Below are 22,908 nucleotides of genomic sequence, written 5' to 3' on the forward strand. Positions count from 1 at the left end.
CGGGCAGTGCCCCAGCCCCCCCCCCCCCCCCACCTCCTCACCCACCTCTTGTGCATCATGGACAGTTTTTTTTTGGGGGGGGGGGGGGGGGAACCAGGATGGACATGGGGGGGGTTTTGCCCCACAGAGAGCCAGAGCCAGAGTCACTGTAGGGCTTTTATTTGAACTGGGACACGGTGACGTCCCTGTGGTGGTGGGGGGGGGGGGGAGAATATCTGCCACCCTGCCCCCCCCACAGCAGCGTGGGGGGCACTGGGTGCTGTCCCAGGGTCAGGTTCGGGGGGGGGGGGGGGGGGGGGGGGGGGGAAACACACCGTGGGGGGGCTGCTTGTCCTCTTCCTGGTGTATAAATAACCAGTATGCACCAGTTTGGGGGGAGGAATTGGACTGGGATGGGGGGGGGGGGCTGTGCTGTGCACTAGAGAGGGGGGGATCCTGGCATAGTGTCCCCTCCTGGCACAGGGTTGGGGGGTGGCTGTGCCCCCCCCAGGGGTAACCACCAGCCACCGTCTGTCCTGGGGGGTGGTGGTGGCAGCGGTGGGGGGGGGGGGGACACACACACCTGCCACGTGCCCAAGGCTTCATGCGGCTGCGGGGTGGGGGGGGGGGGGGGGCGGCCGATCGGCAGCTGGGGGACGTGGCGGGGACTCCCATGTGTGGTCAGGGGTTGGGGTGGGGGGGTTCCCACACCCCCCAGCAGGGCCGTGGCCCCCCCCACGGCTATAGAAAGGCGCTGGGGTTGGCCCGGGGGTCTTTCTGGTTGCGGTAGCGCATGGCCAGCCACACTCCCAGGATCTGCAAGAGAAGTGGTGGTGGAGGAGGGGGGGGGGGTGTTGCAGCGACCACACCCCCCCCCCCCCCCAAAGCATGTACGACTCCAATCCGTGTCCCCCCCCCGTTACCTCCGTGAAGCTGAAGAAGAGCCCGACCCCCCCCAAAATCTTCAGGGCTTCGTCCGAGTGCTGGAGCATCTTCTCTCCGCAGGTCAGGCACTTGGCGTGGGGGTCTTTGCCCAGGAGGGTCTTACACTTCTGGGGGGGGGGGGGGGTAAAGAGATCAAATGAGTGGCTGGGGGCAGAGGGGTTTTGGGGACCCCCCCCCCCCCCCCTCAAAAACTCACAGCGGGGCAGACGCGGAAGTCAGCCTGGAAGGCGTGGGCGGCGGGGGGGTCCGCGCTGCGGTTGAGCAGCCCGCAGCAGTCCAGCCTTCGCTCCAGCTCCGTCTTCGTCTCGTTGCTCAGGATGGGCCAAGCCGAGCTGAAAAGCCCCTCCTGTGCAGGGTAGGGCGGGGGGGGGGGCACCAGGTAGAGCACCCCCCCCCCCCCCCCCCCAAAAAAAATAAAATTAAGCCAATGAACCCCTCTGTCCCCATTGTGTCCCCCCCTTGCCATGGGGACAACCCTCCCAGCGGTGAAGGGTTGGAGGGGACATCCCTACCCCATCCCTCTGCCCACCCTGGGGGGCTGCGGAGCGCCCCCCCCAGGGCCTGTGTGAGGCTGGGGGGGGGGGGGGGGGGAATATCAGTGTGCCCCCCCCCGGTGTGGTGCAGGTAGGACTCACCTGCCTGCTCCTGTTGATGGCCAGGCAAGAGCAGGAGACGCCGAACTGGAAGATGAAGACGAGGCCCAGGATGATCATGTACTGGGGGGGGGGGCTGGAGTCAAGGGGGGGGCTGAACAGATGCTTGGGGGGTGGCAGGGGACAACAGTGCCCCCCCCCACCTCTGAATGTCACCTTGCTGCCCCCCCTCCCTGCTGCCCATGGAGGAGGGGGGAGCAGAGGCTGAAGCTCCTCCTGTCCCCAGTGGGGGCACTTCCAGGACCCCGCTGTGCCCCCCCCCCCCCCAAAAAAAAAGGGGTACCCAGCCTTCCTGCCCCCTCAAGACCCCCCCCCACTATTTCCAGAGCAGGGCTAGATCCATGCCAGGGTAACCAGCCCCCCCCCATTCCCCCCCCAGTGTCCCCCATGAGGAGGTTTGAGGACACCAGGACAGAGTTTGGGGACACCACAGGGCAAGGGGGGGGGGTGTCACATATAACAACCCCCCCCCCCAAAAAAAATGAAAGGATACGAAGAAGAGCATGACCTGGTGATGGTGGACGGCCCCCACCAGCCCCACGATGGCGATGAGGAGGAGGAAGACGCCGACGGCGATGACTCCGCCGATGAGGTGGATGCTGGAGACGATGCCGAAGCCTTTGCCCCAGGCGGCCACCCCGATCAGCAGCAGGCCCACTAGCTGGGGGGGGGGGAATTTTGGAGGGGGGGGGGTGTCATTTGGGGGGACACACCCCCCCCCCCAACAACTCGGGGAGGGGTACCCCAGTCTTACTCTGCCTCAGTTTCCCCAGTTGGGTGGTGCTACTGGAGGAACTGGGCTCAGAGGAGGGGGGGGTGGTTGTTGGGTGATGGGGGGGGTCCCACTGCGTGTCGTGTCCCCCCCCCAGCCAAGGGCTGTGCTGTCCCCCACCGGTGCTGTCACCCCCCCCTGCCACATCCTCAAGGTTGGGGTGAGGTCCCCACGGCCATTTTGGGGGGGGGGGGAGTTGGGGACCACAGCCTGGGGGGGCCAGGGGAGGTCCCCAAGGCCATCCAGGGGGGGCACACAGAGCCCCCCGCCCCACAGATCAGAGGGGCTGGGGGCAGCTGGGCCCCCAGAGGTGTCCTGTCCTCCCCCCCCCCCCCCCCCCCCGGCTACTTGGGGTCTGGGGGGGGACACACACAGGGACATGGACACGGGGGGGGGTGACCTTTGACCCCGCTCCCCACTTGTGGGAATCAGGGACCCCCTGCCCCAAATCTGGGACCCCCCCCCCCGCAGGGCCTGACCCCCCCAAAACAAACCCCCCAGCCTCACCCTTTTGGAGGGGGGGACACCCAATAGTCCCCCCCCACCCCCCAGACTGGAGACAGGGTGCCCAGCACCAGCACCCCAAAAGCAGGGGGGACCCCAAATCCCCCCGGGGGGCGGGTAGTCGGGCCACAGCCCCCCCCCCCCAGCCCCAAATCTTTGGGGGTGGGGTGTTCCCCCTTGCAGGCCCCAGCTCCCCGCCGGCCCCCCCCCCGGCCCCGCTCACCACGTAGACCACGTTGAGGGCGCAGAGGGCGTTGCGGGAACAGGCAAAACCGCCGCACACCATGATGGGGGGGGGGGGGGTGTGGGGGTCCCGGGGGGGGACACAGCCCAGCGCACCCCCGGCCGCTCCGGCCCCTTTAAATTCCGACCCCGCTCCCAGCGCCGCACTGCGCCTGCGCGCCCCGCCCACCGCCCCGCGCCTGCGCGCAGCCCCGCCCCCGCCGGCGTTGCGCATGCGTTGCGGGAAGAAGGAAGGGCGGAAGTGGCCTCCGTGAGGGGCGGCGCATGCGCGGAGGCGCGCCCTGAGGCCGCCGCCGGGGTGAATGCCCGGATGGCGGAAGTGGAAAGAGGGGGTGAGGGCCCGGGGACCCCCCCAGGGCCACTGTAGCCCCCCCCAGGGTCCCTAGGGCCTCCATAGCTGCATCAGGTGCCCTAGGGACCCCCCCAATGTCTCCTAGCACCCCCATAGCCCCCCCAGGGCCACTGTAGCCCCCCCCAGGGTCCCTAGGGCCTCCATAGCTGCATCAGGTGCCCTAGGGACCCCCCCAATGTCTCCTAGGACCCCCATAGCCCCCCCAAGTCCTCCATAGCCCTGCCCCAGGTCCCCCGGAGACCCCCAGGTCACCTGGACACGCTCCCCCCAGGACCCCCCCCCCAGGGCTGCCCAGGACCCCCACAGCCTCCCCGGTTGCCTGTAGCCCCCCCAGGTCCCCTATTAGCCCCCCAGGACCCCCCTAGCCCTCTCAAATTCCCTGCCCCCCCCAGTTCCCTGTGGCTTCCCTAGGACCTCCATAGCCCCCTAGTCCCCCTATAGTCCCCTATAGCCCCCCCCCCAGATCCCATAGATCTTCTGTAATCCCCCTAGGCTTCCCCCACCATCCTTGACCCCCCCCCTCAGCTGCCCCATGGCCCCCCACATACCCCTAAGGCACCCCCATGGCCCCTTATAGCTCCCAGTGGCCTCTGCCCCCCCCCCCAAACTTCTCCAGTCTCCACCATTGTCCCCCATAACCCCCCCCCCCCCAGATCCCCTAGAGCCCCCCAGGACCTCCATGGCCCCCCAGGTCCCCCAAGACACCCCATAGACCCCCAGGTCACCCATACCCCCCCCTCAGGCCCCCCAACACTTGCCCCAGGCCCCCCGATAGCCCTCAGTACCCATAGGCCCCCATGCCCCCCCCCCCCCCAGACTCCCCCATAACCTACCTATCTCCTCCCCACAGCCCCTGCAGATCCCCCCCAGTACCCCAAGACCCCCCAGTCCACCCCACAGCTGGGTGCAGGGCTGGCTGGGGGGGGGCAGGCATGGCCCCCCCCCCCCAAGTCCCCGGGAAGGCCTTGGAGGAACCACATTTCATCCCTTAAAGCGCCCCAGCAATAAGGGGGGGCTGCTGTGGGGCCACTCCCTGGGGGGGTCCCTGAGATTTTGGGGTGTTAAACACCCAAGGAAGGGGGGGGGGGGGGGCTGGGAAGCCCCTGCCCTGCACAGCCACGGGGGGGCTGGAGTAAATTCTGGGGGGGGGGGGGTGTTCCCAAATTGCCCCTCAGCCGGGTGGGCTCTGAGCCACACTGAGCCAGGGGGGGCGGCCAGTGCCCGGACAAAGCCGGGGTTACTCACGGGGCATGAACCCCCCCCGTCCTGGCTGGGCTCCGGGTGTCCCCCCCCCGGGGGGGCAGCAGGGCAGGGTGGGGGGCCCTGGGCACCTTCCTTCAGCCAGCGGTCTGTCCATCTGTCCATCCACCCCTTCTTCTATCCATCCATCTGTCCCTCCTTCCACCCACCCATCCATCCACCCAACTGTCCGTGCGTCCGTCCATCCTCCTGGCCTTCCTAATGCCCACCTGCCAGCACATCCGTCTGTCTGTCCATGCATTCATCTCTCCATCTGTCTGTCTGTCTACCCAGGACCCTTAGGTCCAGCTATCCGCCCTCTCTTGCACACGTGTTCCCATCCACGCACCCATCTGTCCACCTGTAGCTGTCTTTTTGTCCATCCATTCATCCCCACCTGTCTGCCCATCCCACAGCTCTCCATCCCACCTTCCTCCATCCCACCTTTCTCCATCCCACATCTCTCCATCCCACGTCTCTCCATCCCACGTCTCTCCATCCCACCCTTCTCCCCATCCCATATCTCTCCATCCCATGTCTCCCCATCCCACCTCTCTCCATCCCACATCTCTCCATCCCACCTTCCTCCATCCCACATCTCCCCATCCCACCTTTCTCCACCCCACATCTCTCCATCCCACCCTTCTCCCCATCCCACATCTCTCCATCCCATGTCTCCCCATCCTACCTCTCTCCATCCCACATCTCTCCATCCCACCTTCCTCCATCCCACATCTCCCCATCCCACCTTTCTCCACCCCACATCTCTCCATCCAACCCTTCTCCCCATCCCACCTTTCTCCATCCCACCTTTCTCCATCCCACATCTCTCCATCCCACATCTCCCCATCCCACGTCTCTCCATCCCACCTTTCTCCATCCACCCTCCCCTTCCCAAAATCCTCCTTCCCATTGCCCTGCCCCCCTCCTCCCCACATCCCAGCTCTTCTCCTACATGCCGGAGGTGCAGCTCTTCTCCCAGCCCACCTTCTGCTTCCCGCTGGACGACTACGAGACGGTGATGGCCAAGGACGAGGAGGAGGAGGAGGCCTTCCTCAATGCTGCCATGGCCATGCTGATGAGCTTCTTCCTCGCCAAGGATAGGGGTTGAGGATGAGGAAGGCTGGTGGGGTCGGTGGCCAGGTGGGGGGTGGCTGTCCCCCCCCAGGGCTGTCCCCCTCGGAGGAGGCTTTCCGGGTGGACCTGAAGGAGTCAGGGCCAGTGGGAAGGTTCTCGACTCCTCCAGCTTCGAGCGGGGGTTCCCTGGGATGGGGAGGGGACACGGCAGGGATGGGGAGGATGGAGCTGGGGAGATGTGGGGGGACAGGGAGGATGGAGCTGGGGGACACAGGTGGGGGGACAACGCCGGGGATGGGGACGTGCCACCCTCACCTGCCGAGGGGAAGGTGCCAAGCCGCGGCGGCTGGGTGCAGCTCTACACCCCGCAGCGGTGGGGGCGGCTCGACCCCCTCAGCGACAGCCACGACGGGTCCCTGAGTGCAGGGACGGGGACACCCGGGAGGGGACAGCTGCCATCGCCGCAGGGACCCCCCTCCTGGCACCCGCCGGGGTCCCCAACCAGAGCCCCTGTCCCCTTGTGACCACCCTCTGGGTCCCAGTTCCTCCGTGACCATCCTCGAGGTCCCTGTCATCGCCAACCCATCCCATAATGTCCCTAAAGACCCCGTGTCCATCCTCGTCCCCCACCCCGCCACCATCCCCATCCCCGGGACCCCTGCCACCCACCCCAGTGTCCCATCAGCAAGCCCCCACCCCTCCCCGCTCACCCCCATCACCATCTCCTCCACCCGGAGCACCCCCGTGGTGTCCCCGTCCCCCCACCCCGGTGACGGTACCCAGGGTCCCCTCGGTGGCCGTGCCCACTGTCCCCCCACCCACAGTGGGCCACCCTCCCCGATGTCCTGGTCCTGTGAGTGGGGGACAACGGCCACCTCGTGGTGTCCTTGTACCCCCCCAGCCCAATAAACCTCTCCTCGCCCCCCCCCCGTCTCCCTGCCTCTGCTTGTGGGGGGCGCAGGGGACGGTGACACTGCTGTTGTCCCCCCACCCTATGGGTGCTGGGACCCCATGGGTGCTTGGTCACATCAGGGTGGTGGGAAGTCGTGGGGCTGTGGATTTGGGGGGGGGGGAGGGGATGTCTCCCAACCCCCCCACCCTGGAGCCCATGGGTGCCTGGCGTGGGGGTGGGATGTGGGCTTTGGGGCGAGCGCGTTGCTGGTGGGCGCATGGCTGCATGTGCACGGGGCTGCACACGTGTCCCTAGCGTGTCTCGGTGGCTGCACACGTGTCCCTTGTGTGTCTTTGTCACTGTATCCATGTCCCCAGCGTGTCCGTGTGGCTTCATGCATGTCCCCAGCGTGTCCGTGTGGCTGCACGCATGTCCCTAGCATGACTGCGTCACTGCACACGTGTCCTTAGCATGTCTGGCTGTACAGATATCCCCAGCGTGTCCGTGTGGCTGCACGCACGACCCTAGCATGACTGTGTCACTGCATACATGTCCCCAGCACGTCTGCACGGCTTCATGCATGTCCCTAGCATGACTGTATCACTGTATCCATGACCCCAGCATGGCTCTGTGGCTTCATGCATGTCCCCAGCGTGTCCGTGTGGCTGCACACATGTCCCTAGCATGACTGCGTCCTTAGCGTGTCTGTGCGGCCGTACACGTGTCCCCAGCGCGTCTGGGGCTGCACAAGACCCCCACGGGTGCACGTCTAAGTGTCCCAGTGCATCCCCAGCACACGCGTGTCCCTGGCGTGTCCCCAGCCAGCACCCGGCTGCGTGTGCCTGTCCCCGCGTGTCCACGTCCCCGGTGGGTCCCAGCAGCCGCGTGTCCCCTTACCGTGCCGCGTCCCCAACCCGTCCCCCTCGTCCGCCCCTGCCAGCTCCCGCCTGTCTCCCCGCCGCGTCCCCACTCGTCGCGGGGCTGCCGGAGGCGGCGGGTACGGGCGTGCCGGGCCGTGCCGTCCGACGGGCTCCGGCGTGTCCCGACGCGCCGACGGGGCCGGGCACCGCCACGCCGCCCCGGTGCTCCCTGGGTTCCCAGGCCCAACCCTGCGCCCGCCGGCGGGCACCCATGCCAGTCCCACCGGGGTGACGCCAACCCCACCGAAGTGACGCCAACCCCACCGAGGTGACGCCAGCCAGGAAGCGTGGCCCGGCGGGGCCGGATGAACCGAAGGGAGAACGACGCCAAACGGGGCCGAGTCCCGAGCTGAGCCATGACCCCGGGGACCCGGCGGGACCCTGCCAGCACCTAAGGGTGCCATGACCCCCCCCCGGCAGCAGGTGCTGGCCGCCATCCGGGCGGAGGTGAAGCGGCACGAAGGGGCCAAGAAACACGTCAATAAGTTGATTCGGTTGGTGGAGACGGTGCCGGATCCGCGGCTCAGGGCCAACCTCACCGCGTCCCTCTGCGTGGTGCAAGGTACCGGCAGCGCCGGGGGGTCCGGTGGGGAGTGGGATGGGGGGAGGGGGGTGGAGAGAGGGATGGAGGGGCGGGGAGGGGGGACGGACGGACAGAAGGATGGATGGGCGGGAGGATGGATGGATGGACGGACAAGTGGAGGGATGGATGGATGGAGGGATGGATGGACGGAAGGGTGGATGGACAGAAGGGTGGATGGACGGAAGGATGGATGGACAGAAGGGTGGATGGACGGAAGAGTGGATGGACAGAAGGGTGGATGGACGGAAGGGTAGATGGACGGAAGGGTGGATGAACGGAAGGATGGATGGACGGAAGGATGGATGGACAGAAGGGTGGATGGACGGAAGGGTAGATGGACGGAAGGATGGATGGACGGAAGGGTGGATGGACGGAAGGATGGATGGACAGAAGGGTGGATGGACGGAAGGGTGGATGGACGGAAGGATGGATGGACAGAAGGGCGGATGGACGGAAGGATGGATGGACGGAAGGGTGGATGGACGGAAGAGTGGATGGGCAGATGGATGGACGGACAGGTGGAAGGATGATGGAGGGACGGATGGACAGACAGACACCCAGTGATGCACACGGTGGTGGTCCCTATGGCCGCGCTGGCAGTGCCCGTCCCAGCTCAGGGGGGTCCCTGGGCTTCCCCCCCCCCCCCTTCCAACAGGGCCGCCCCCAAACCGTGGGGCACCAGTGCCCAGCACCCCAGTGCGGCCGAGGCCCAATCCTGCCCAGTGCCATACTGGGGGCCTAGCTGGGCCCAGTAGCACCGTCCACCTCCATGGGGACCCATGTAGGGACACGGGGGGGGCACAAGGGCCCACCGTGGGGGGGGTTGGGGGTCGCTGGCCCCCTTTTGCCGCAGCTGTGCCGTCGGGGTGGTTTCCGGTGCAACAGCCCCGGTGCTGCGGTCGGTGACGTGGGCCGTTTCCTCACCTCCGGCGGTCGCCGACGGGGGGGGCCCTGCTGCCGGAATTGGGGAGGGGAGGGGGGTGCCCTGCTTTTAGGGGGGGGCCCCAAAGAGTTTTGGGGAGGGGGACACGGGACACGAACGACTCTCCCACCCCACAGTCCCTCCCGGTGGGTGTCTGGTGGGATGGCATCACCGGGGGCACAGGTGCCGGTGTATCCCCCCCCCCCCCCCCCCAAGCTTCCAAGTGCCAAACCCCGCATCCCTGTGCCCCCCCCCCCCCCCCCCCTTGTGCGCTGGCATCTCCCCAGCACGGTTGCCATGGCAACGGGAAGCAGGGGGATGCCTTGTTGCTAAGCACCCGCAAAGTGGTACCCACCGCCAGCACTGATGGGGGGGCACAGGATACCCCCCCCCCCCCAGCCCCCCCAGTGCATCCCAGAGCCCAGCTCCTGTTTCGGGGGGGGGGAGGGTGCTGCCTGCTGTGCCCTCCCCTTGTCCTCCTCTTTCCCCCCACTTCCAGCCCCCCAACTCCCGGGGGGGGACACTGGGGGCGGGGGGGGGGTGTCCAGCAGGACCTGGTGACATGGGATGGATGGGGACATGGTTGTCCTAGGTGGGGGGGGACGGCGTGACTCCATTCCCCCCCCCATAGTGTGGGACATGGTGCCATGATGGCCAACCCTGAGTGATGGGGGGGGGCACCCGGCCCCTCACCTGGGGGCTGCTGGGGGGCACTGGGAGAGACTGGGCTGTACTGGAGGGGAAGCACTGCCACCATTGGGGGGGGGGGGGGGCTGAGAAGGGCCAGGACCCCCCCCCCACCCCCCGCCAGCCTAGCATGGGGACATGGTCTGCCCAGGGGCAGCGTGCCACCCCTGGGGTGACAGTAAGAGATGAGGGGGAGGGGGGGGTTCAGGGGGTGCCCCCCTTCCCCCCCCCATCCTCAGCGGGTGCCGGGGAGGGGACACGGCGCGGTGGCTCGCCGTGGGCCGTGGGCGGGTTGCTGGGACGACGTGCCTGGCTCTGTCACGAGCACCGGAGACGTGCCAGCTCCCCGGGGACCCCGCACCGGTGGGGGGGGGGGGGGGGGGGGGGGGGGACACGACAAGGGACATGTGGCCCCCAGGCCCACAGGCCACCCATGTCCGCTCGGCCCCTGGCACCTCTGTCCTAGAGGGGACACGGGGCTGAGGACCCCCTTTCCTTGCCCCCTGGGTGCCAGCACCCACCTCCTGGTCACCCTAGGGTGGGCACAGAGGGGTGAGGGGGGGGTCCTGCCCCACTGAACCCAGGCAGGTGGCCTGTCCCCAAGCGCCGCGTCCGTCCCCGAGTTCCGTATCCATCCCCAAATTCTACGTCCGCCGCCAAGCGCCACGTCTGTCCCTCGGCACCGTACCCGTCCCTACACCCCGTGCCTGTCCCGGACCCCCGTGTCCATCCCTGAGCCCTGTCCCTTGTCCCCAAGCCCCCGTGTCCCCTCCCTGGATTGTGCCACGGGGACACAGGCCTGCGTGGCAGCGTGCGTGGGGGGGGGGGGGGGGTCACAGTGGCAGATGCTGGGGGCGGGGGGGGGGACACACACACAGACTAAACGACACAGACCAGGGAGGTGACTGGGTGCGATGGTGACAGCCTGGCCTGGGTGTCACCAGTGGGTGCCACGGCTGGTCCCCCCATCACCAGCCCCGCCGTTGCCGTGGCAACGGGATGCGGAGGATTGCTGCGTCCGCTGTTAAAAATGCCGGAAAACGGGGGGCAAATGGAGGCCTGGACCGTGTCTGTGGCCCCCCAGGGACCCCTACCCACACCCCCAGTACACCCCCCCACACACACCCCACCCCCCCCCCCCCGGCCCCCCATTGCTGCTCTAGGGGAGTGGAGGGAGGGGACTGGGGGGGGGGGATGCAGGGGACTGGGAGATGGGGAGGGAGGGATGGGGGGAGATGGGGGGGTGGAGGGGGGGAGATGGGGGGGGTGGAGGAGGGTTGGGGGGGGCTGAGGGGTGGGGGGGGGGGGGGGGGGGGAAGCGGTCGCGCCTGCCCGGTAGCGGCGGGGCCGCCGCCCGCTCCCGCCCCCGGCCCGGCCCCGGGAGCGGCGCATGGCGGAGAGCGGCGGCCCCGGCCCCCCCCGGCCGCGCAGGGTCCCCCCCCGCGCCGGGCACCGGGCCCCGGGCCCCCCCCTCCCTCCTACCACCGCCACCGCCGCCGCCGCCAAGGACGAACCCGTCGGGGCGCTGCCGTGAGCCCCGGTCCCGGGGGGTCCCGGGCATGGCCCCCCCCGCCCCATAACCTCCCCCCCCACCCATTACCCCGCGTCCCATAACCCCCCCCCAACCCCATAACCCCCCCTCCCCATTCCCTCCACCCCCCCCACCCCATAACCCTCCCCCCCCCAGCCCCCCCACTCCACCCCCCCCCCTCCCATCTCCCCCCCACCCCCCCCACCCCCCCAGCCCTGGGGAGGGGGACGACCCCCCCCCCCTCACGATGCCCCCCGGTCGCTAACCCGGGGTGGGGGTGAGTGGGGGGGGGCCCGATCCCGGCGGAAGGGGTGGGGTGGGGGGGGGCTGAGGGGTGGGGTGGGGGGGGCAGAAAGGGGGGGTGGGGTGGATTTAGGAAAGGGGGGGGGGGGGGGCGACGGCGGTGCCAACCCCTCCGGGGGCGGGCGAGCGGGGAAGGCTTCGGGGAGGCAGGGCCGGGGGTGGGGACCGCGCCGAGCATCCTCCCGGTACCGGCGGACGCGGAGCCGGCGAGGGGAGAAAAAGGAAAAAGAAGGAGGAAGGGGAGGGGGGGGGGGGACACACAGGGAAAGGAAAAAAAAAAAAAAAAAGGGGGGGGGGTGTCCCTGCCTGCCTGCCTACCCGGCTCCGGGGGCGGAGAGGAGGGGGTGGTGGTAGTGCGGGGGGTGTGTGTGGGGGGGGGGATTTGCCCTGCCCGCACCCATGAGCAGGACCACCGGCCTCCAGCGCCGGACCACCTACCTCATCTCCCTCACCCTGGTCAAGCTCGAATCGGTGGCAGCTCCAGGGGAACCGGAGCAATTAGGGGGGGGCAGCGATGGAGCCCCCCAAACCGGGCAGGCGGCGGATGCTGCCCGCACCGAAGACCCCGGCGGCGGTGGTGGCGGTGGCGGCAAAACCAAGAGGCCCGAGCGGCTTTTCCAACGCCAGGACGCTCTTTGGATAAGTACTGCCGGCTCCGGCCCCATCGACACCCCGTTGCCCCCCAGCAGCCCCCGGACTCCCAGTCCCGGCCCGACACCGACGGGTGAAGGTTCGGTTGCCCAACGGCTCGCCGAACCCCGTGGCGGGCATGGCGTCAACCGCCCCCGCTCGCCCGCTTCGACGCCTGCCGTCGGCCCGCCTGCCGTGCCCCCAAAACCCGACCCGGCCTTGTTACCCCCCGCCGTACCCCCTAAACCCGACCCGGCCTTATTGCCTCCTCCCCCGGCCGTGCCCCCCAAACCCGACCCGGCGTCGCTACCCCCTCCCGCCGTACCCCCTAAACCCGACCCGGCGTTGTTGCCCCCGGCCGTGCCCCCCAAACCCGACTCCCTCGCCCGGGGGACCAAGGGCACCTTGGAGGTGCCGGGGGAGCGGGGTCGGGTACCCCAGGAATGCCCCAACCCCTCGGCACCCCCTCGTCGCCCGCTGCTGGCCCAAGCCAGTTGGGGTTGCCCCGAGGGTGCCCCGGATGGGGGCAAACCCCCCTCCCACCCGGCACCCGGAGCATCTTCCCCGCACCCGGCCGCCGGTGCCCGCCGGTTACGCCTGGCCGGCACCAAACCCTTCAAGACGGTGACCACCAGCGGTGCCAAGGTGGGCTCCGACGCCAAGATGGGCAAAGGCCCCCACAAAACCGCCGGCAGCCGCCTCTCCTGGCCCGAGGGCGAAGGCAAGGGACGCCCCAAACCGGGGGGCAAAGCGGGCGCCGAGGGGGTCCCCCGACCTCCGCCGCGGGCTCGGCTCTCCCCCCACAAAGGCAAAAGCAAGACCCTGGATTACAGCGATTTACACCCAGGACCGGGGGGTTTGGCGCCGGCGCCCGCTCCCCCCCTCGCCGAAACGGGCTTGAAACGGGGGCGCGAGGGCGGCCGAGCCTCCACCCGTGACCGCAAGATGCTCAAGTTCATCAGCGGGATCTTCACCAAGAGCCCGGCGGCCACCCCCACCCACCCTGCACCCCCCTGGGCCCTGCTCGGCACCGACCCGGGCAGAGGGGCCTCCCCCAGTGAGTAACTGGGCTGGGGAGGGGGGAACCGGGGCTGGGAAGGGTCACCGTACCGTGCCTCAGTTTCCCCTGCATCCCCCGGTGACCTGGATGCAGGAGGGATGGCGGGGTTAGGGGGGGGGTGGGTACCACCGGATTGCCTACGTTGGCGCGCCGGCTGTGCCGTGGGATGTCGTGCCGTGCCTCAGTTTCCCCGTGGCTGCTTTTGGGGCAGGGGGTCGGCGTGGGGAGTGCCCATGCGGGGCTGTGACCTGTGTGGGGCAGAAGGACCTGTCTGCGCCCCACGGCTCGGGGGGGGGGATCAGTGGGTGCTGGGGCGGGGGGGCTGGTTGAGGACTTGTGACCCACCAGGCAGGGAGACCCCCGCCATGTGGGGGGACCCCGGCGTCCTGACCCGTGCCCGGCCTTGGGGTCCCGTGGGGCAGCTGACATGGGGGGTCCGCAGGTGCCGGCCGTGGTGGGAGCTCCTGTGCCTCAGTTTCCCCGTTGGGGCTGGCTCCATGGGACTCAGGGGCCAACCTCCCACCCGTCTTTCCATCCCGGCATCCGTCCATCCGTCCTTCCGCTCCTCCATCCCTGTCGCCATCCGTGCGTCACACGTTCGCCCGTCCTTCTGTCCCACTCGTCCCACGTCCATCTGTCTGGCCGCCCCGTAGCCACGCTGTGTCCGTCCGTCCGCCCCTCTGCATCCCTTCGTCCGCCCTGCTCCCATCCCCAACCCACCGGTGCCGTGGGGCGCGTGGGCAGAACCTGCTGGGGACCCGGGGGTGGGAGCGGGGACACCCGGGGGTGGCAGCTCGGTGACGATGTGCGGGGTGACAGGCAGCGGCGTTAACCCCTCACCTGCCGCGCACCTGGCAACGTGCAGTCGTGCGTATGGCACAGGGGAAACTGAGGCACAGGATGGGGGGGGACCCTCTGACTCTACCCTGCCTCAGTTTCCCCTTCTCGCGGTGCAGGAGGCAAGGAGCCGCACTGCCTGAGGGGGGCTGGGGGGGCCGGGCAGGGTGCGTGGGGGGTACAGGCAGTGTCCTTGTGCCATTTCACGTCCTTGTGCCACGCCATGTGCTTGTGTCACGCTGTGTGCTTGTGCCGTGCCACGTCTTGGTGCCCCGCACGCACTGGTGCCTGCCATGTTCTCGTGCACCACGTCCATCGCATCCTCGTGCCCATCGTGTGCCACGCCGCGTCCTCGTACCACGCCGCGTCCTCGTACCACGCCGCGTCCTGGTGCCCATCATGTCTCTGTGCCACACCACATCCTTGTCCCACGCCGCGTCCTGGTGCCTGTCGTGTCCCCATGCGCGCCACGTCCTCGTGCCATGCTGTATCCTGGTGCCTGCCATGTTGTCACGTACCATGTCCATCGCATCCTCGTGCCCACCGTGTGCCACGTCACGTCCTCGTGCCACGCCGTGCCCTGGTGCCCATCGTGTTCCTGTGCCACGCCGCCTCCTTGTGCCCATCATGTCCTGGAATCCATCATGGCCCTGTGCCACGCCACGTCCTCGTGCCACACCGCGTCCTGGCGCCCGTCATGTCCTGATGCCCATCTTGTCCCGGTTGCCGTCACCACCCTGTGCCACGCCACGTCCTCCTGCCGCTCTTCATCCTCGTGCTTGCCACGTCCCTGCGTCCACCGCATCCTCGTGCCCACGGCGAGCGGGGCCCCGTGGCGCCACGTCCCCGTCCCCGCCACGTCGCGTCTCCGTGTCCCTCCCGCCGCCCCCGCCGGGCTCGGTGCGGTGCCGTTGCTTGGTGACGGCTCGTGGCCGCCCACGCAAGATGCTGCCAGCGGCGCTGCCGCAGGGCTGGGGGCGGCCGTGCCCCACCCTGGGCTGGGGTGCTGGGGGGTGCCAGGGGGTGCCCAGGCACCATCTCACCCCTCTCCTCCCCGCAGAGGCCTTGGTGAACAGCCAGGAATGGACCCTGGGCCGCTCCGTCCCCGAGATCCGCCTGGTGGGTACCATGACCCCGTGTCCCTGCCCCGTGTCCTCCCATCCTCGGCCGCCCTGACGCCCCCTCTGCCCTCTCCCCAGGGAGTCCTGGGCAGCAGCAAGAGCGGGAAGTCAGCGCTCGTCCATCGCTTCCTCACCGGCTCCTACGTGGGCCTGGAGCCCACCGAGAGTGAGTGGCCACGGGGATGGAGAAGGTTGTGGTGCTGGGCACGGGATGGGCAAGGCCGTGGGGATGGACAAGGTCATGAAGATGGACAAGGCCATAGTATTGGGCATGGCCACGGGATGGAGAAGGTCATGGTGCTCGGCATGACCGTGGGGGACAACGTCGTGGTGATAGGCATGGCCATGGGATGGACAAGGCTGTGGTGATGAGCCTGGCCACGGGATGGAGAAGGTCATGGTGCTGGGCATGGCCATGGGATGGACAAGGCCATAGTATTGGGCATGGCCATGGGATGGACAATGCTACGGTGCTGGGCATGACCATGGGGGCAAGGCTATGGTGCTGGGTATGACCATGGGGGACAACGTCATGGTGATGGGCCTGGCCATGGGATTGACAAGGTCACGGTGACGGGCCTGGCCACGGGATGGAGGTCATGGCGCTGGGCATGACCATGGGGGCAAGGCTATGGTGCTGGGCATGGCCATGGTATGGAGAAGGTCACGGTGCTGGGCATGGCCATGGGTTGTTCAAGGCGATGGGGTCAGGCAGAGCCAGAAGGCTTCCCCCTCTCCTCCCTCCGGCTCCAGGTGGTCAGTTCAAGCGTGAGGTGACGGTCGATGGCCAGAGCCACCTCCTGCTCATCCGGGAGGAAGGAGGCGCCCCGGACGCCAAGGTACCTGGGGATTGGGGGCCAGGGGCCGTGCTGTGCCGGCCGGTGCCAAGCCCTGACCCCCATCCGTGTCCCCCCACCAGTTTGCCAGCTGGGTGGACGCCGTCATCTTCGTCTTCAGCCTGGAGAACGAGAGCAGTTTCGAGGAGGTGACGCAGCTGCACGCGCTGCTCAGCGGCTACCGGGGCACCAGTGAGGTGGCCCTGGCGCTGGTGGGCACCCAGGGTGAGCTGGGGGTGTGGGACCAGCCCCACAGGGATGGGGTCGGGATGATCCCCGCCTCACTCCCCTACTCCCCCCCCAGACAAGATCAGCTCCTCCAACCCCCGGGTGATCGAGGACGCCCGGGCTCAGGCGCTCTGCGGGGACATGAAGCGGTGCCTCTACTACGAGACCTGTGCCACGTACGGCCTCAACGTTGACCGGGTCTTCAATGAGGGTGGGTGTCCCGGGGCGCTCGGCTGCACCGGCAGGTCCGGCGTAGCCGGGGTGGAGGGGGGGGATTGTGTGCTGGTGGTGGGATGGGGGCCAATGCCAGTGGCAGGATGGGGACCGGTGACCGGGTAGGACGGGGACCGTGGGATGGCGATCGTGGTTGGGTAGGTTGGGAATTGCAGCCAGAGTGGCACAAGACCCATGGATGGGTGGGATGATGGGGACCATTGGCAGGGTTGGATGGGGACCGTGGCTGGGCAGGTTGGGGGGGAACAGGGGGGGTGTCTCGGCAGCATGACCCACCTGACGTGAGACTCTCGGCGCAGTCGCCCAGAAGGTGGTGGCACTGAAGAAGCAGCAGCAGCTCATGGCGTCCTGCAAATCTCTGCCCAGCACCCCCAGCCACTCGGCCGCATCCACCCCCGTCGGGGGCATCCACCCCGGCCAGGTACCCCCCGGCTCGCCCTGCCTCGGCCGGGTGCTGCCCCCCAACACCTCAACCTGTCCCTCTGGCTACGGGACACCGGGGCTGACCCCACGTCCCATCCAGGCCAGCAACGGTGGCCACACCAGCGACTACTCATCCTCGCTGCCATCCACCCCCAACGTCAGCCACCGGGAGCTGCGGAGCGAGACCCCGGCCCCCCTGGGTACCCCCAGCTCCCTGCACCGCGGGGCCAAGCGCCGCACCAGCCTCTTTGCCGTGAGTGTGCCGGGACCCCCGTGGTGGCAGCCGCGTGGTACCCACGGCGTCCCCCTGGCAGGGTGGTGGCAGGGCGAGGGGGGGTCATGGCATCCAGGGTGTCACCCACCAGGGTGGTGGCAGCATGGGGCACGCGGCATTTGGGGTGTCTACTCAGCAGCGGGGGGTACACAGTACGTGGGGTGTCCCTCTGGCATGGTGGTGGTGGAGGCACAGGGGGACACGTGGCATCTAGGGTGCCCCCCCTGGCAGGGTGCTGATGGGGGACACAAACGGCACCCAGGGTGTCTCCACTATGGGGGTCTGGCAGTGGGGGAAGGTGGGCACCCCAGGGTGTCCCCCCAGCAGAGCCGCAGTGGTGGGGGACGTGGCACCCCCAGTGCCCCCACCACGCGTCCCACCGACCCCGTCCTCCGTCTCCCCGCAGACGCGCCGGGGCAGCGACTCGGAGAAGCGGAGCCTGGACAGCCGGGGCGAGGTGGCGGGCAGCGGCCGTGCCATCCCCATCAAGCAGGTCGGCGGGGCGGTGGTGGCGGTGGTGGGACACGACAAGGTCCCCAGCCGTCCCCTCCCTGTCCCCCTCACCGTCCCTTCGTCCCCAGAGCTTCCTGCTGAAGCGCAGCGGCAACTCCCTCAACAAGGAGTGGAAGAAGAAGTACGTGACTTTGTCCAGCAATGGGCTCCTCTTCTACCACCCCAGCATCAACGTGAGTGTCCCCGTCCCCACCCCTGTCCCCACAGTGGGGGGGAGCCACGGTCTCAGCCCCCACCTGTCCCTGTGGCAGGACTACATCCACAGCACCCATGGGAAGGAGATGGACCTTCTCCGTACCACCGTCAAGGTCCCCGGCAAGCGCCCGCCCCGCGCCATCTCTGCCTGCGGTCCCTCCGCCAGCATCAACGGGCTGGTGAAGGACGTGGGCGGTGGGACGGCACCCGAGGGCGGTGGTGAGTACCGGGGCGGTGATGGTGGCAGTGGGGTGGGGGTGTGGGGGTGGACCCCCTGTGTCACACCGGTCCTTCTCCACCCGCAGCCGGTGCCTCCCCGGTGGGGCTCAGCCTCCCACCGGAGCCGGGGATGAAGGGCACGGGCAAGGCTGAGCGGTCGCTGCAGCGCTGCGCCTCCGCCTCCAGCGCCAAACTGTCTGGCTCTGGTGAGTGTCCCCGTCCCCTCTCATGCTCGTGGACCCAGCTACCTCACCGGGATGGAGCCAGGGACCTTGCCCAGGGAGGCCCTTAGGGATTCTGGTGGCACCTGGTGGCCCTTGGTGGCCCTGGTGATCCTGGAGGCCACAATGAACCTGGTGGCTTTGGTGAGCCCAGTGGCCCCAGTGACCCTGGTGGATTTGGTGACGCTGGTCCCAGTGGCCCTGGTGACCCTAGTGGCTCTTGTGACCCTGGTGAGACCAGTGGACCTGGTGAACCTGGTGGTCCTAACGACCCCAGTGGCCCTGGTGAATTTGGTGACCCTGGTCCCAGTGGCCCTGGTGACCCTAGTGGCTCTTGTGACCCTGGTGAGACCAGTGGACCTGGTGAACCTGCTGGTCCTAACGACCCCAGTGGCCCTGGTGAATTTGGTGACCCTGGTCCCAGTGGCCCTGGTGACCCTAGTGGCTCTTGTGACCCTGGTGAGACCAGTGGACCTGGTGAACCTGCTGGTCCTAATGACCCCAGTGGCTCTGGTGAATTTGGTGACCCTGGCAGCTCCAATGGCCCTGGTGAGCCCACCGGTCCTTGTGACCCTGGTGGCCCCAGTGATCCTAATGAGCGCAGTGGCCCCGGCGAGCTCGGTGGCCCCCAGCACCCCAGCGTGTGGGTCTCTCGGCAGATGGCCCCCCTGCCTTCGAAGCCATATCCAGCCCCAGCAGCTCCGGCAAAGACCCGCCGCCATCGCCCATGATCGACAGGAAGAAGCACCGACGGAAGAAATTGATGACGCCGTCCAAGACGGAGGGCTCGGCCGGGCAGGCAGAAGGTGAGAGCCCCGGGGACGGTGCCCCGAGCCCCGGTCACTCGTGGACAGTGGCCACCGAGCCATGGGGACAACGCCACCGCACCCCACGGGGATGACGTCCCGGTAATGCCACAGGGCTCCTGAGAACGGAGGATCTGGGCCCGATCCTGCCCCCCCAACTCCTGCCCTTGCCACGCTCAGCCACCGCTGCCCTCCTCACGCCTCCGTGTCCCGTCCCCCCCCACCTCGCTCTGCCACCGCCTGCCACCCCCCTGCACCTCGTCCCCGTCCCGCTGGGGCTTTGCGGGCTCCTCTCGTGACTCTCTCTCCCCCTTTCCTCTCTCTGCTCTCGCTGCCCCCGGACCCTCCGCAGCCAAGCGCAAAATGTGGAAATTAAAAAGCTTTGGTAGTTTAAGAAATATTTATAAAACAGGTAACGTGGCGCGTGGCGCGTGGCCTGCTCCACTCATGCATGTGGCTGTGTCCCATCCTCGCCTGCTGCCATCGCATCCCCTGCCCCGTCCTCCCCTCCCTGCCCGGCGGACGGGCAGAGACGAGGGGGGGGGTCCCCGGGGAGCGGGTGGGTGGTGGGCAACACCGGGGTGGGAACCCCTTTGGGTACAAGGCGGTAGATGGGGAGGTGGGCGCTGGTGCAGCCCGGCACTCCCCGGGTGCGGGATCCCCGTGCGGCACCATCCGTCCCCATCCCACCACCCACCGGGGGGGGTCTCTGGTCCCGCAGAGGAGGAAAACTTTGAGTTCATCATCGTGTCCAGCACGGGCCAGACGTGGCACTTCGAGGCGGGCAGCTTCGAGGAACGTGATGCCTGGGTGCAGGCCATCGAGAGCCAGATCCTGGCCAGCCTGCAGTGCTGTGAGAGCAGCAAGAACAAGGTAGGACCCCCACGGGTGGCCAGGGTGGGGTGTGTGGAGGGGTGGTCCATGATGCCACCACCCCCTGCCCTGCTCACTCCCCACCGCCGTCGTCTTCCTCAGGCTCGCATGGACAGCCAGAGCGAAGCCGTGGCCATCCAGGCCATCCGCAACGCCCGGGGCAACTCACTCTGCGTGGACTGTGGGGCACCCAGTGAGTCTCCTGGGTGGGGGGGGTTGTTGGTCACACGGGGCCACGGGGGGGCCATCGGTTGCGTGGTGCCACCGGCCATGTGGGCCGTGGGGGAGTCATCGGTCACAGAGTGCCGTGGTTCACGCGGGGTCGGTGGTTACGTGGGTGCCGTCGGTGCCACGGGCCACGTTGGGCGTCATTGCTCTTGGGGTGCCATAGGGCCACGCAGAGCTGTGCGCCACGTGGAGCCGTGGGTGCCACTGGTGCCACGGTGCCACGGGCCCTGCAGTGCCGTGGATCAAGGTGTGCCATGAGCCGGATGGTGCTGTGGGGTGGCATGGTGCCACGGGTCGCTTGATAACCCGGGCAAGGAAGCACCACTTGCCACATGACACCACGGGCCACCTAATGCCATGGGCCATGTCATGCCGTGGGCCACCCGATGCCCCGGGCTAGGAACCACCACGTGCCACGTGATGCCACAGGCCACACGACGCCACGGGTCACACGTGGTGCCATGGGTCACGCTGTGCCGCGCGCCATGGGGTGCCACAAGCCGAGGGATGCCACGGACCATGCAACGGCCACATGTTGCCGTGGGCCGTGCCATGGGCCAGGCAATGCCACGGGCCACCCCGGCACGGTGCCGACGGTCTCTGCGCGGTCCCCCCCCCCCCCCCGTCTCCCACCAGACCCCACCTGGGCCAGCCTGAACCTGGGGGCCTTGATCTGCATCGAGTGCTCGGGGATCCACCGCAACCTGGGCACCCACCTGTCCCGCGTGCGCTCCCTCGACCTGGACGACTGGCCCCGGGAGCTCACGCTGGTGCTGACGTCCATCGGCAACGCCACCGCCAACAGCATCTGGGAGAAAAACCCGCAGGGACGCTGCAAACCCACCCACGAGTCATCCCGGTGGGTGTCCCCGTTTCCCCCCCCACACACTCCTCCGCACCCACCACGTCACCGCCGCGCCACCTCCCCCGCGACCACGCGGTCCCTGATGCCACCCGTCTCTCCAGGGAGGAGCGGGAGTCGTGGATCCGGGCTAAGTACGAGCAGCGGCTCTTCCTGGCGCCGCTGCCGGCCACCGAGGTGCCGTTGGGGGAGCAGCTCTTCTGCGCGGTGCAGGAGAAGGACCTGGAGACGGTGCTGCTGCTCTTGGCCCACAGCAAGAAGGAACAGCTCAACGTCAGCACCGGCGACAAGGACCGGCGCACGGCGCTGCACGTAGCCTGTGACATGGCTCTCGTGGTCATCACCCAGCTGCTGGTGTGGGTATGTCGGGGGGCGGGGGGCGGAGAGGGGGACTGGGGGGTGGTGGAGGGGCTGTGGCATGGCATGGAGGGGCACGGGGTGGGCACGGGGCACATGGGACGGTCATGGGGGTCGTGGCATGGCCGGGGGGGGAGATAGCGTGGTCATGGGGACTATGACGTGGCCATGGGCGACGTGGGACGGTCATGGGGACCGTGGCATGGCCAGAGGGCAAACGCCATGGTCGTGGGGACTATGACATGGCTATGGGAGACGTGGCATGGTCTTGGGACCGTGACGTGGCTAGGGGGGACGTGGTGTGGTCATGGGGACCGTGGCATGGCTATGAGAATCACACCGTGCCAAGAAAGACATGGGATGGCCACGGGGGAACGTGCCACGACCATGGGGGATGTGGCACATCCATGGCAGACACGGTGTGGCTACTGGGGACGCGGCACGGCCACGGGGACCGTGTCACGGCCTCGGGGACCGAGGATGGCTGCGTGGGGCGGCTGACACGTCGGCTTTACCGGCAGTACGGCGCAGATGTTCGGGCACGGGACGGCCAGGGCCGCACGGCGCTTTTCTACGCCCGCCGTGCCGGCAGCCAGGAGTGTGCCGACATCCTGCTGCAACACGGCTGCCCCGGCGAGGGCCCCGGTAGCCCGGCCACCCCTGGGCTACACCGCAAGAGCAGCTGCGCCAGCGTGGGTCCCTGCGAGCCCCGGACCGCCCTGGTATAGCCGGTGGGGGGCCCGGTGCCCGCTCGGCATCACCCCGGACTGCGGGTGCCCGTGGGCCCCGGCTCGGCCACGGTGTCGCCCGCCACCGCCGCCCCACGGTTTGTATTTTTGATGCTCTATTTATTATTCAGCTCCCGCTGGGGTCTCTTCTGGTCCTGTCCCCCTGCCAGGTCTCCCCCCACACCTGACACTGGGGCTCACGGTGGTGGCACCACCACCCGGATGCCTGGGGTCCCCCTCCCGGTGCCTCCGGGTCCCCCTCCCCATGCACCATGCACCGGCACGGGGTGGGCACCGCCTTTCGGCACAACCCTGCCAGGATTGGGACACCAGGGCTCCCAACCTGGTGCCGCGGCCGGTGACACCCCTGCCCGTGTCACCCCACTCATGTCAACCCTGCCAGTGCCACCCCCCCCCATGCCCGTGCCACCCCCCTCCCCTGGCACAGGTCACTTCCCCCCGCTCCGTGGCACCCTCCTCACGTCACCCCATCGTACCCCCACCCCCAGCCATGCCACCCCCGTTGCATCACCCCCAGTCATGTCACCCTCCCCATGTCACCCCCAGCCCTTCCACCCCCCCCCCCACCCTGTGCCACCCTGGCACAGCCCCCCCGCTCCATGGCAGGAGCAGAGCAGACCCCCCCCCCCCTCCTTTTCTA

General features: G+C 68.6%; 2 protein-coding genes across 5 annotated transcripts; one reads left to right on the forward strand and one right to left on the reverse strand.

The window, feature by feature from the left end:
• Positions 1-188: 188 nt before the first annotated feature.
• On the reverse strand, positions 189-3,254 carry TSPAN31 (tetraspanin 31). Its single transcript, XM_049797711.1, has 6 exons — positions 3,077-3,254; positions 2,071-2,238; positions 1,560-1,640; positions 1,121-1,270; positions 903-1,031; positions 189-795 (listed from the first exon to the last, which is right to left on the reverse strand). Exons 1-6 carry the CDS (start codon positions 3,137-3,139, stop codon positions 721-723), a joined length of 666 nt encoding a protein of 221 aa, XP_049653668.1. The 5' UTR covers positions 3,140-3,254; the 3' UTR covers positions 189-720.
• A 4,621-nt stretch (positions 3,255-7,875) lies between these two features.
• Positions 7,876-22,714, forward strand: AGAP2 (ArfGAP with GTPase domain, ankyrin repeat and PH domain 2). 4 transcript variants are annotated; one of them, XM_049797706.1, is made up of 19 exons: positions 7,876-8,138; positions 15,190-15,248; positions 15,329-15,416; positions 16,004-16,089; positions 16,170-16,311; positions 16,391-16,525; positions 16,848-16,969; positions 17,072-17,224; positions 17,652-17,738; positions 17,827-17,931; positions 18,010-18,172; positions 18,259-18,378; positions 19,053-19,199; positions 19,552-19,611; positions 19,921-20,072; positions 20,175-20,265; positions 20,937-21,159; positions 21,267-21,522; positions 22,041-22,714. In XM_049797706.1, exons 1-19 carry the CDS (start codon positions 7,979-7,981, stop codon positions 22,245-22,247), a joined length of 2,556 nt encoding a protein of 851 aa, XP_049653663.1. In that variant the 5' UTR covers positions 7,876-7,978; the 3' UTR covers positions 22,248-22,714. The 4 variants fall into 4 exon arrangements, with proteins under 4 accessions (XP_049653663.1, XP_049653664.1, XP_049653660.1 ...); XM_049797703.1 differs by lacking the exon at positions 7,876-8,138 and adding an exon at positions 11,968-13,289; XM_049797707.1 differs by lacking the exon at positions 19,552-19,611.
• Positions 22,715-22,908: the final 194 nt, after the last annotated feature.

Source organism: Accipiter gentilis, unplaced genomic scaffold, assembly GCF_929443795.1.
Source record: "Accipiter gentilis unplaced genomic scaffold, bAccGen1.1, whole genome shotgun sequence".
Classification (NCBI taxonomy): Eukaryota; Metazoa; Chordata; class Aves; order Accipitriformes; family Accipitridae; genus Astur; species Astur gentilis.

Coding starts and splice junctions, on each gene's coding strand:
- TSPAN31 (XM_049797711.1), bottom strand. CDS start 3,139: ATGGTGTGCGGCGGTTTTGCCTGTTCCCGCAACGCCCTCTGCGCCCTC. Junction 2,239..3,076: donor CCCTCAACGTGGTCTACGTG/GTGAGCGGGGCC, acceptor CCCCCCCCCCAG/CTAGTGGGCCTGCTGCTGAT. Junction 796..902: donor TCTTCTTCAGCTTCACGGAG/GTAACGGGGGGG, acceptor CTTCTCTTGCAG/ATCCTGGGAGTGTGGCTGGC.
- AGAP2 (XM_049797703.1), top strand. CDS start 12,002: ATGAGCAGGACCACCGGCCTCCAGCGCCGGACCACCTACCTCATCTCC. Junction 16,312..16,390: donor GGCGCTGGTGGGCACCCAGG/GTGAGCTGGGGG, acceptor CTCCCCCCCCAG/ACAAGATCAGCTCCTCCAAC. Junction 21,523..22,040: donor TCACCCAGCTGCTGGTGTGG/GTATGTCGGGGG, acceptor CTTTACCGGCAG/TACGGCGCAGATGTTCGGGC.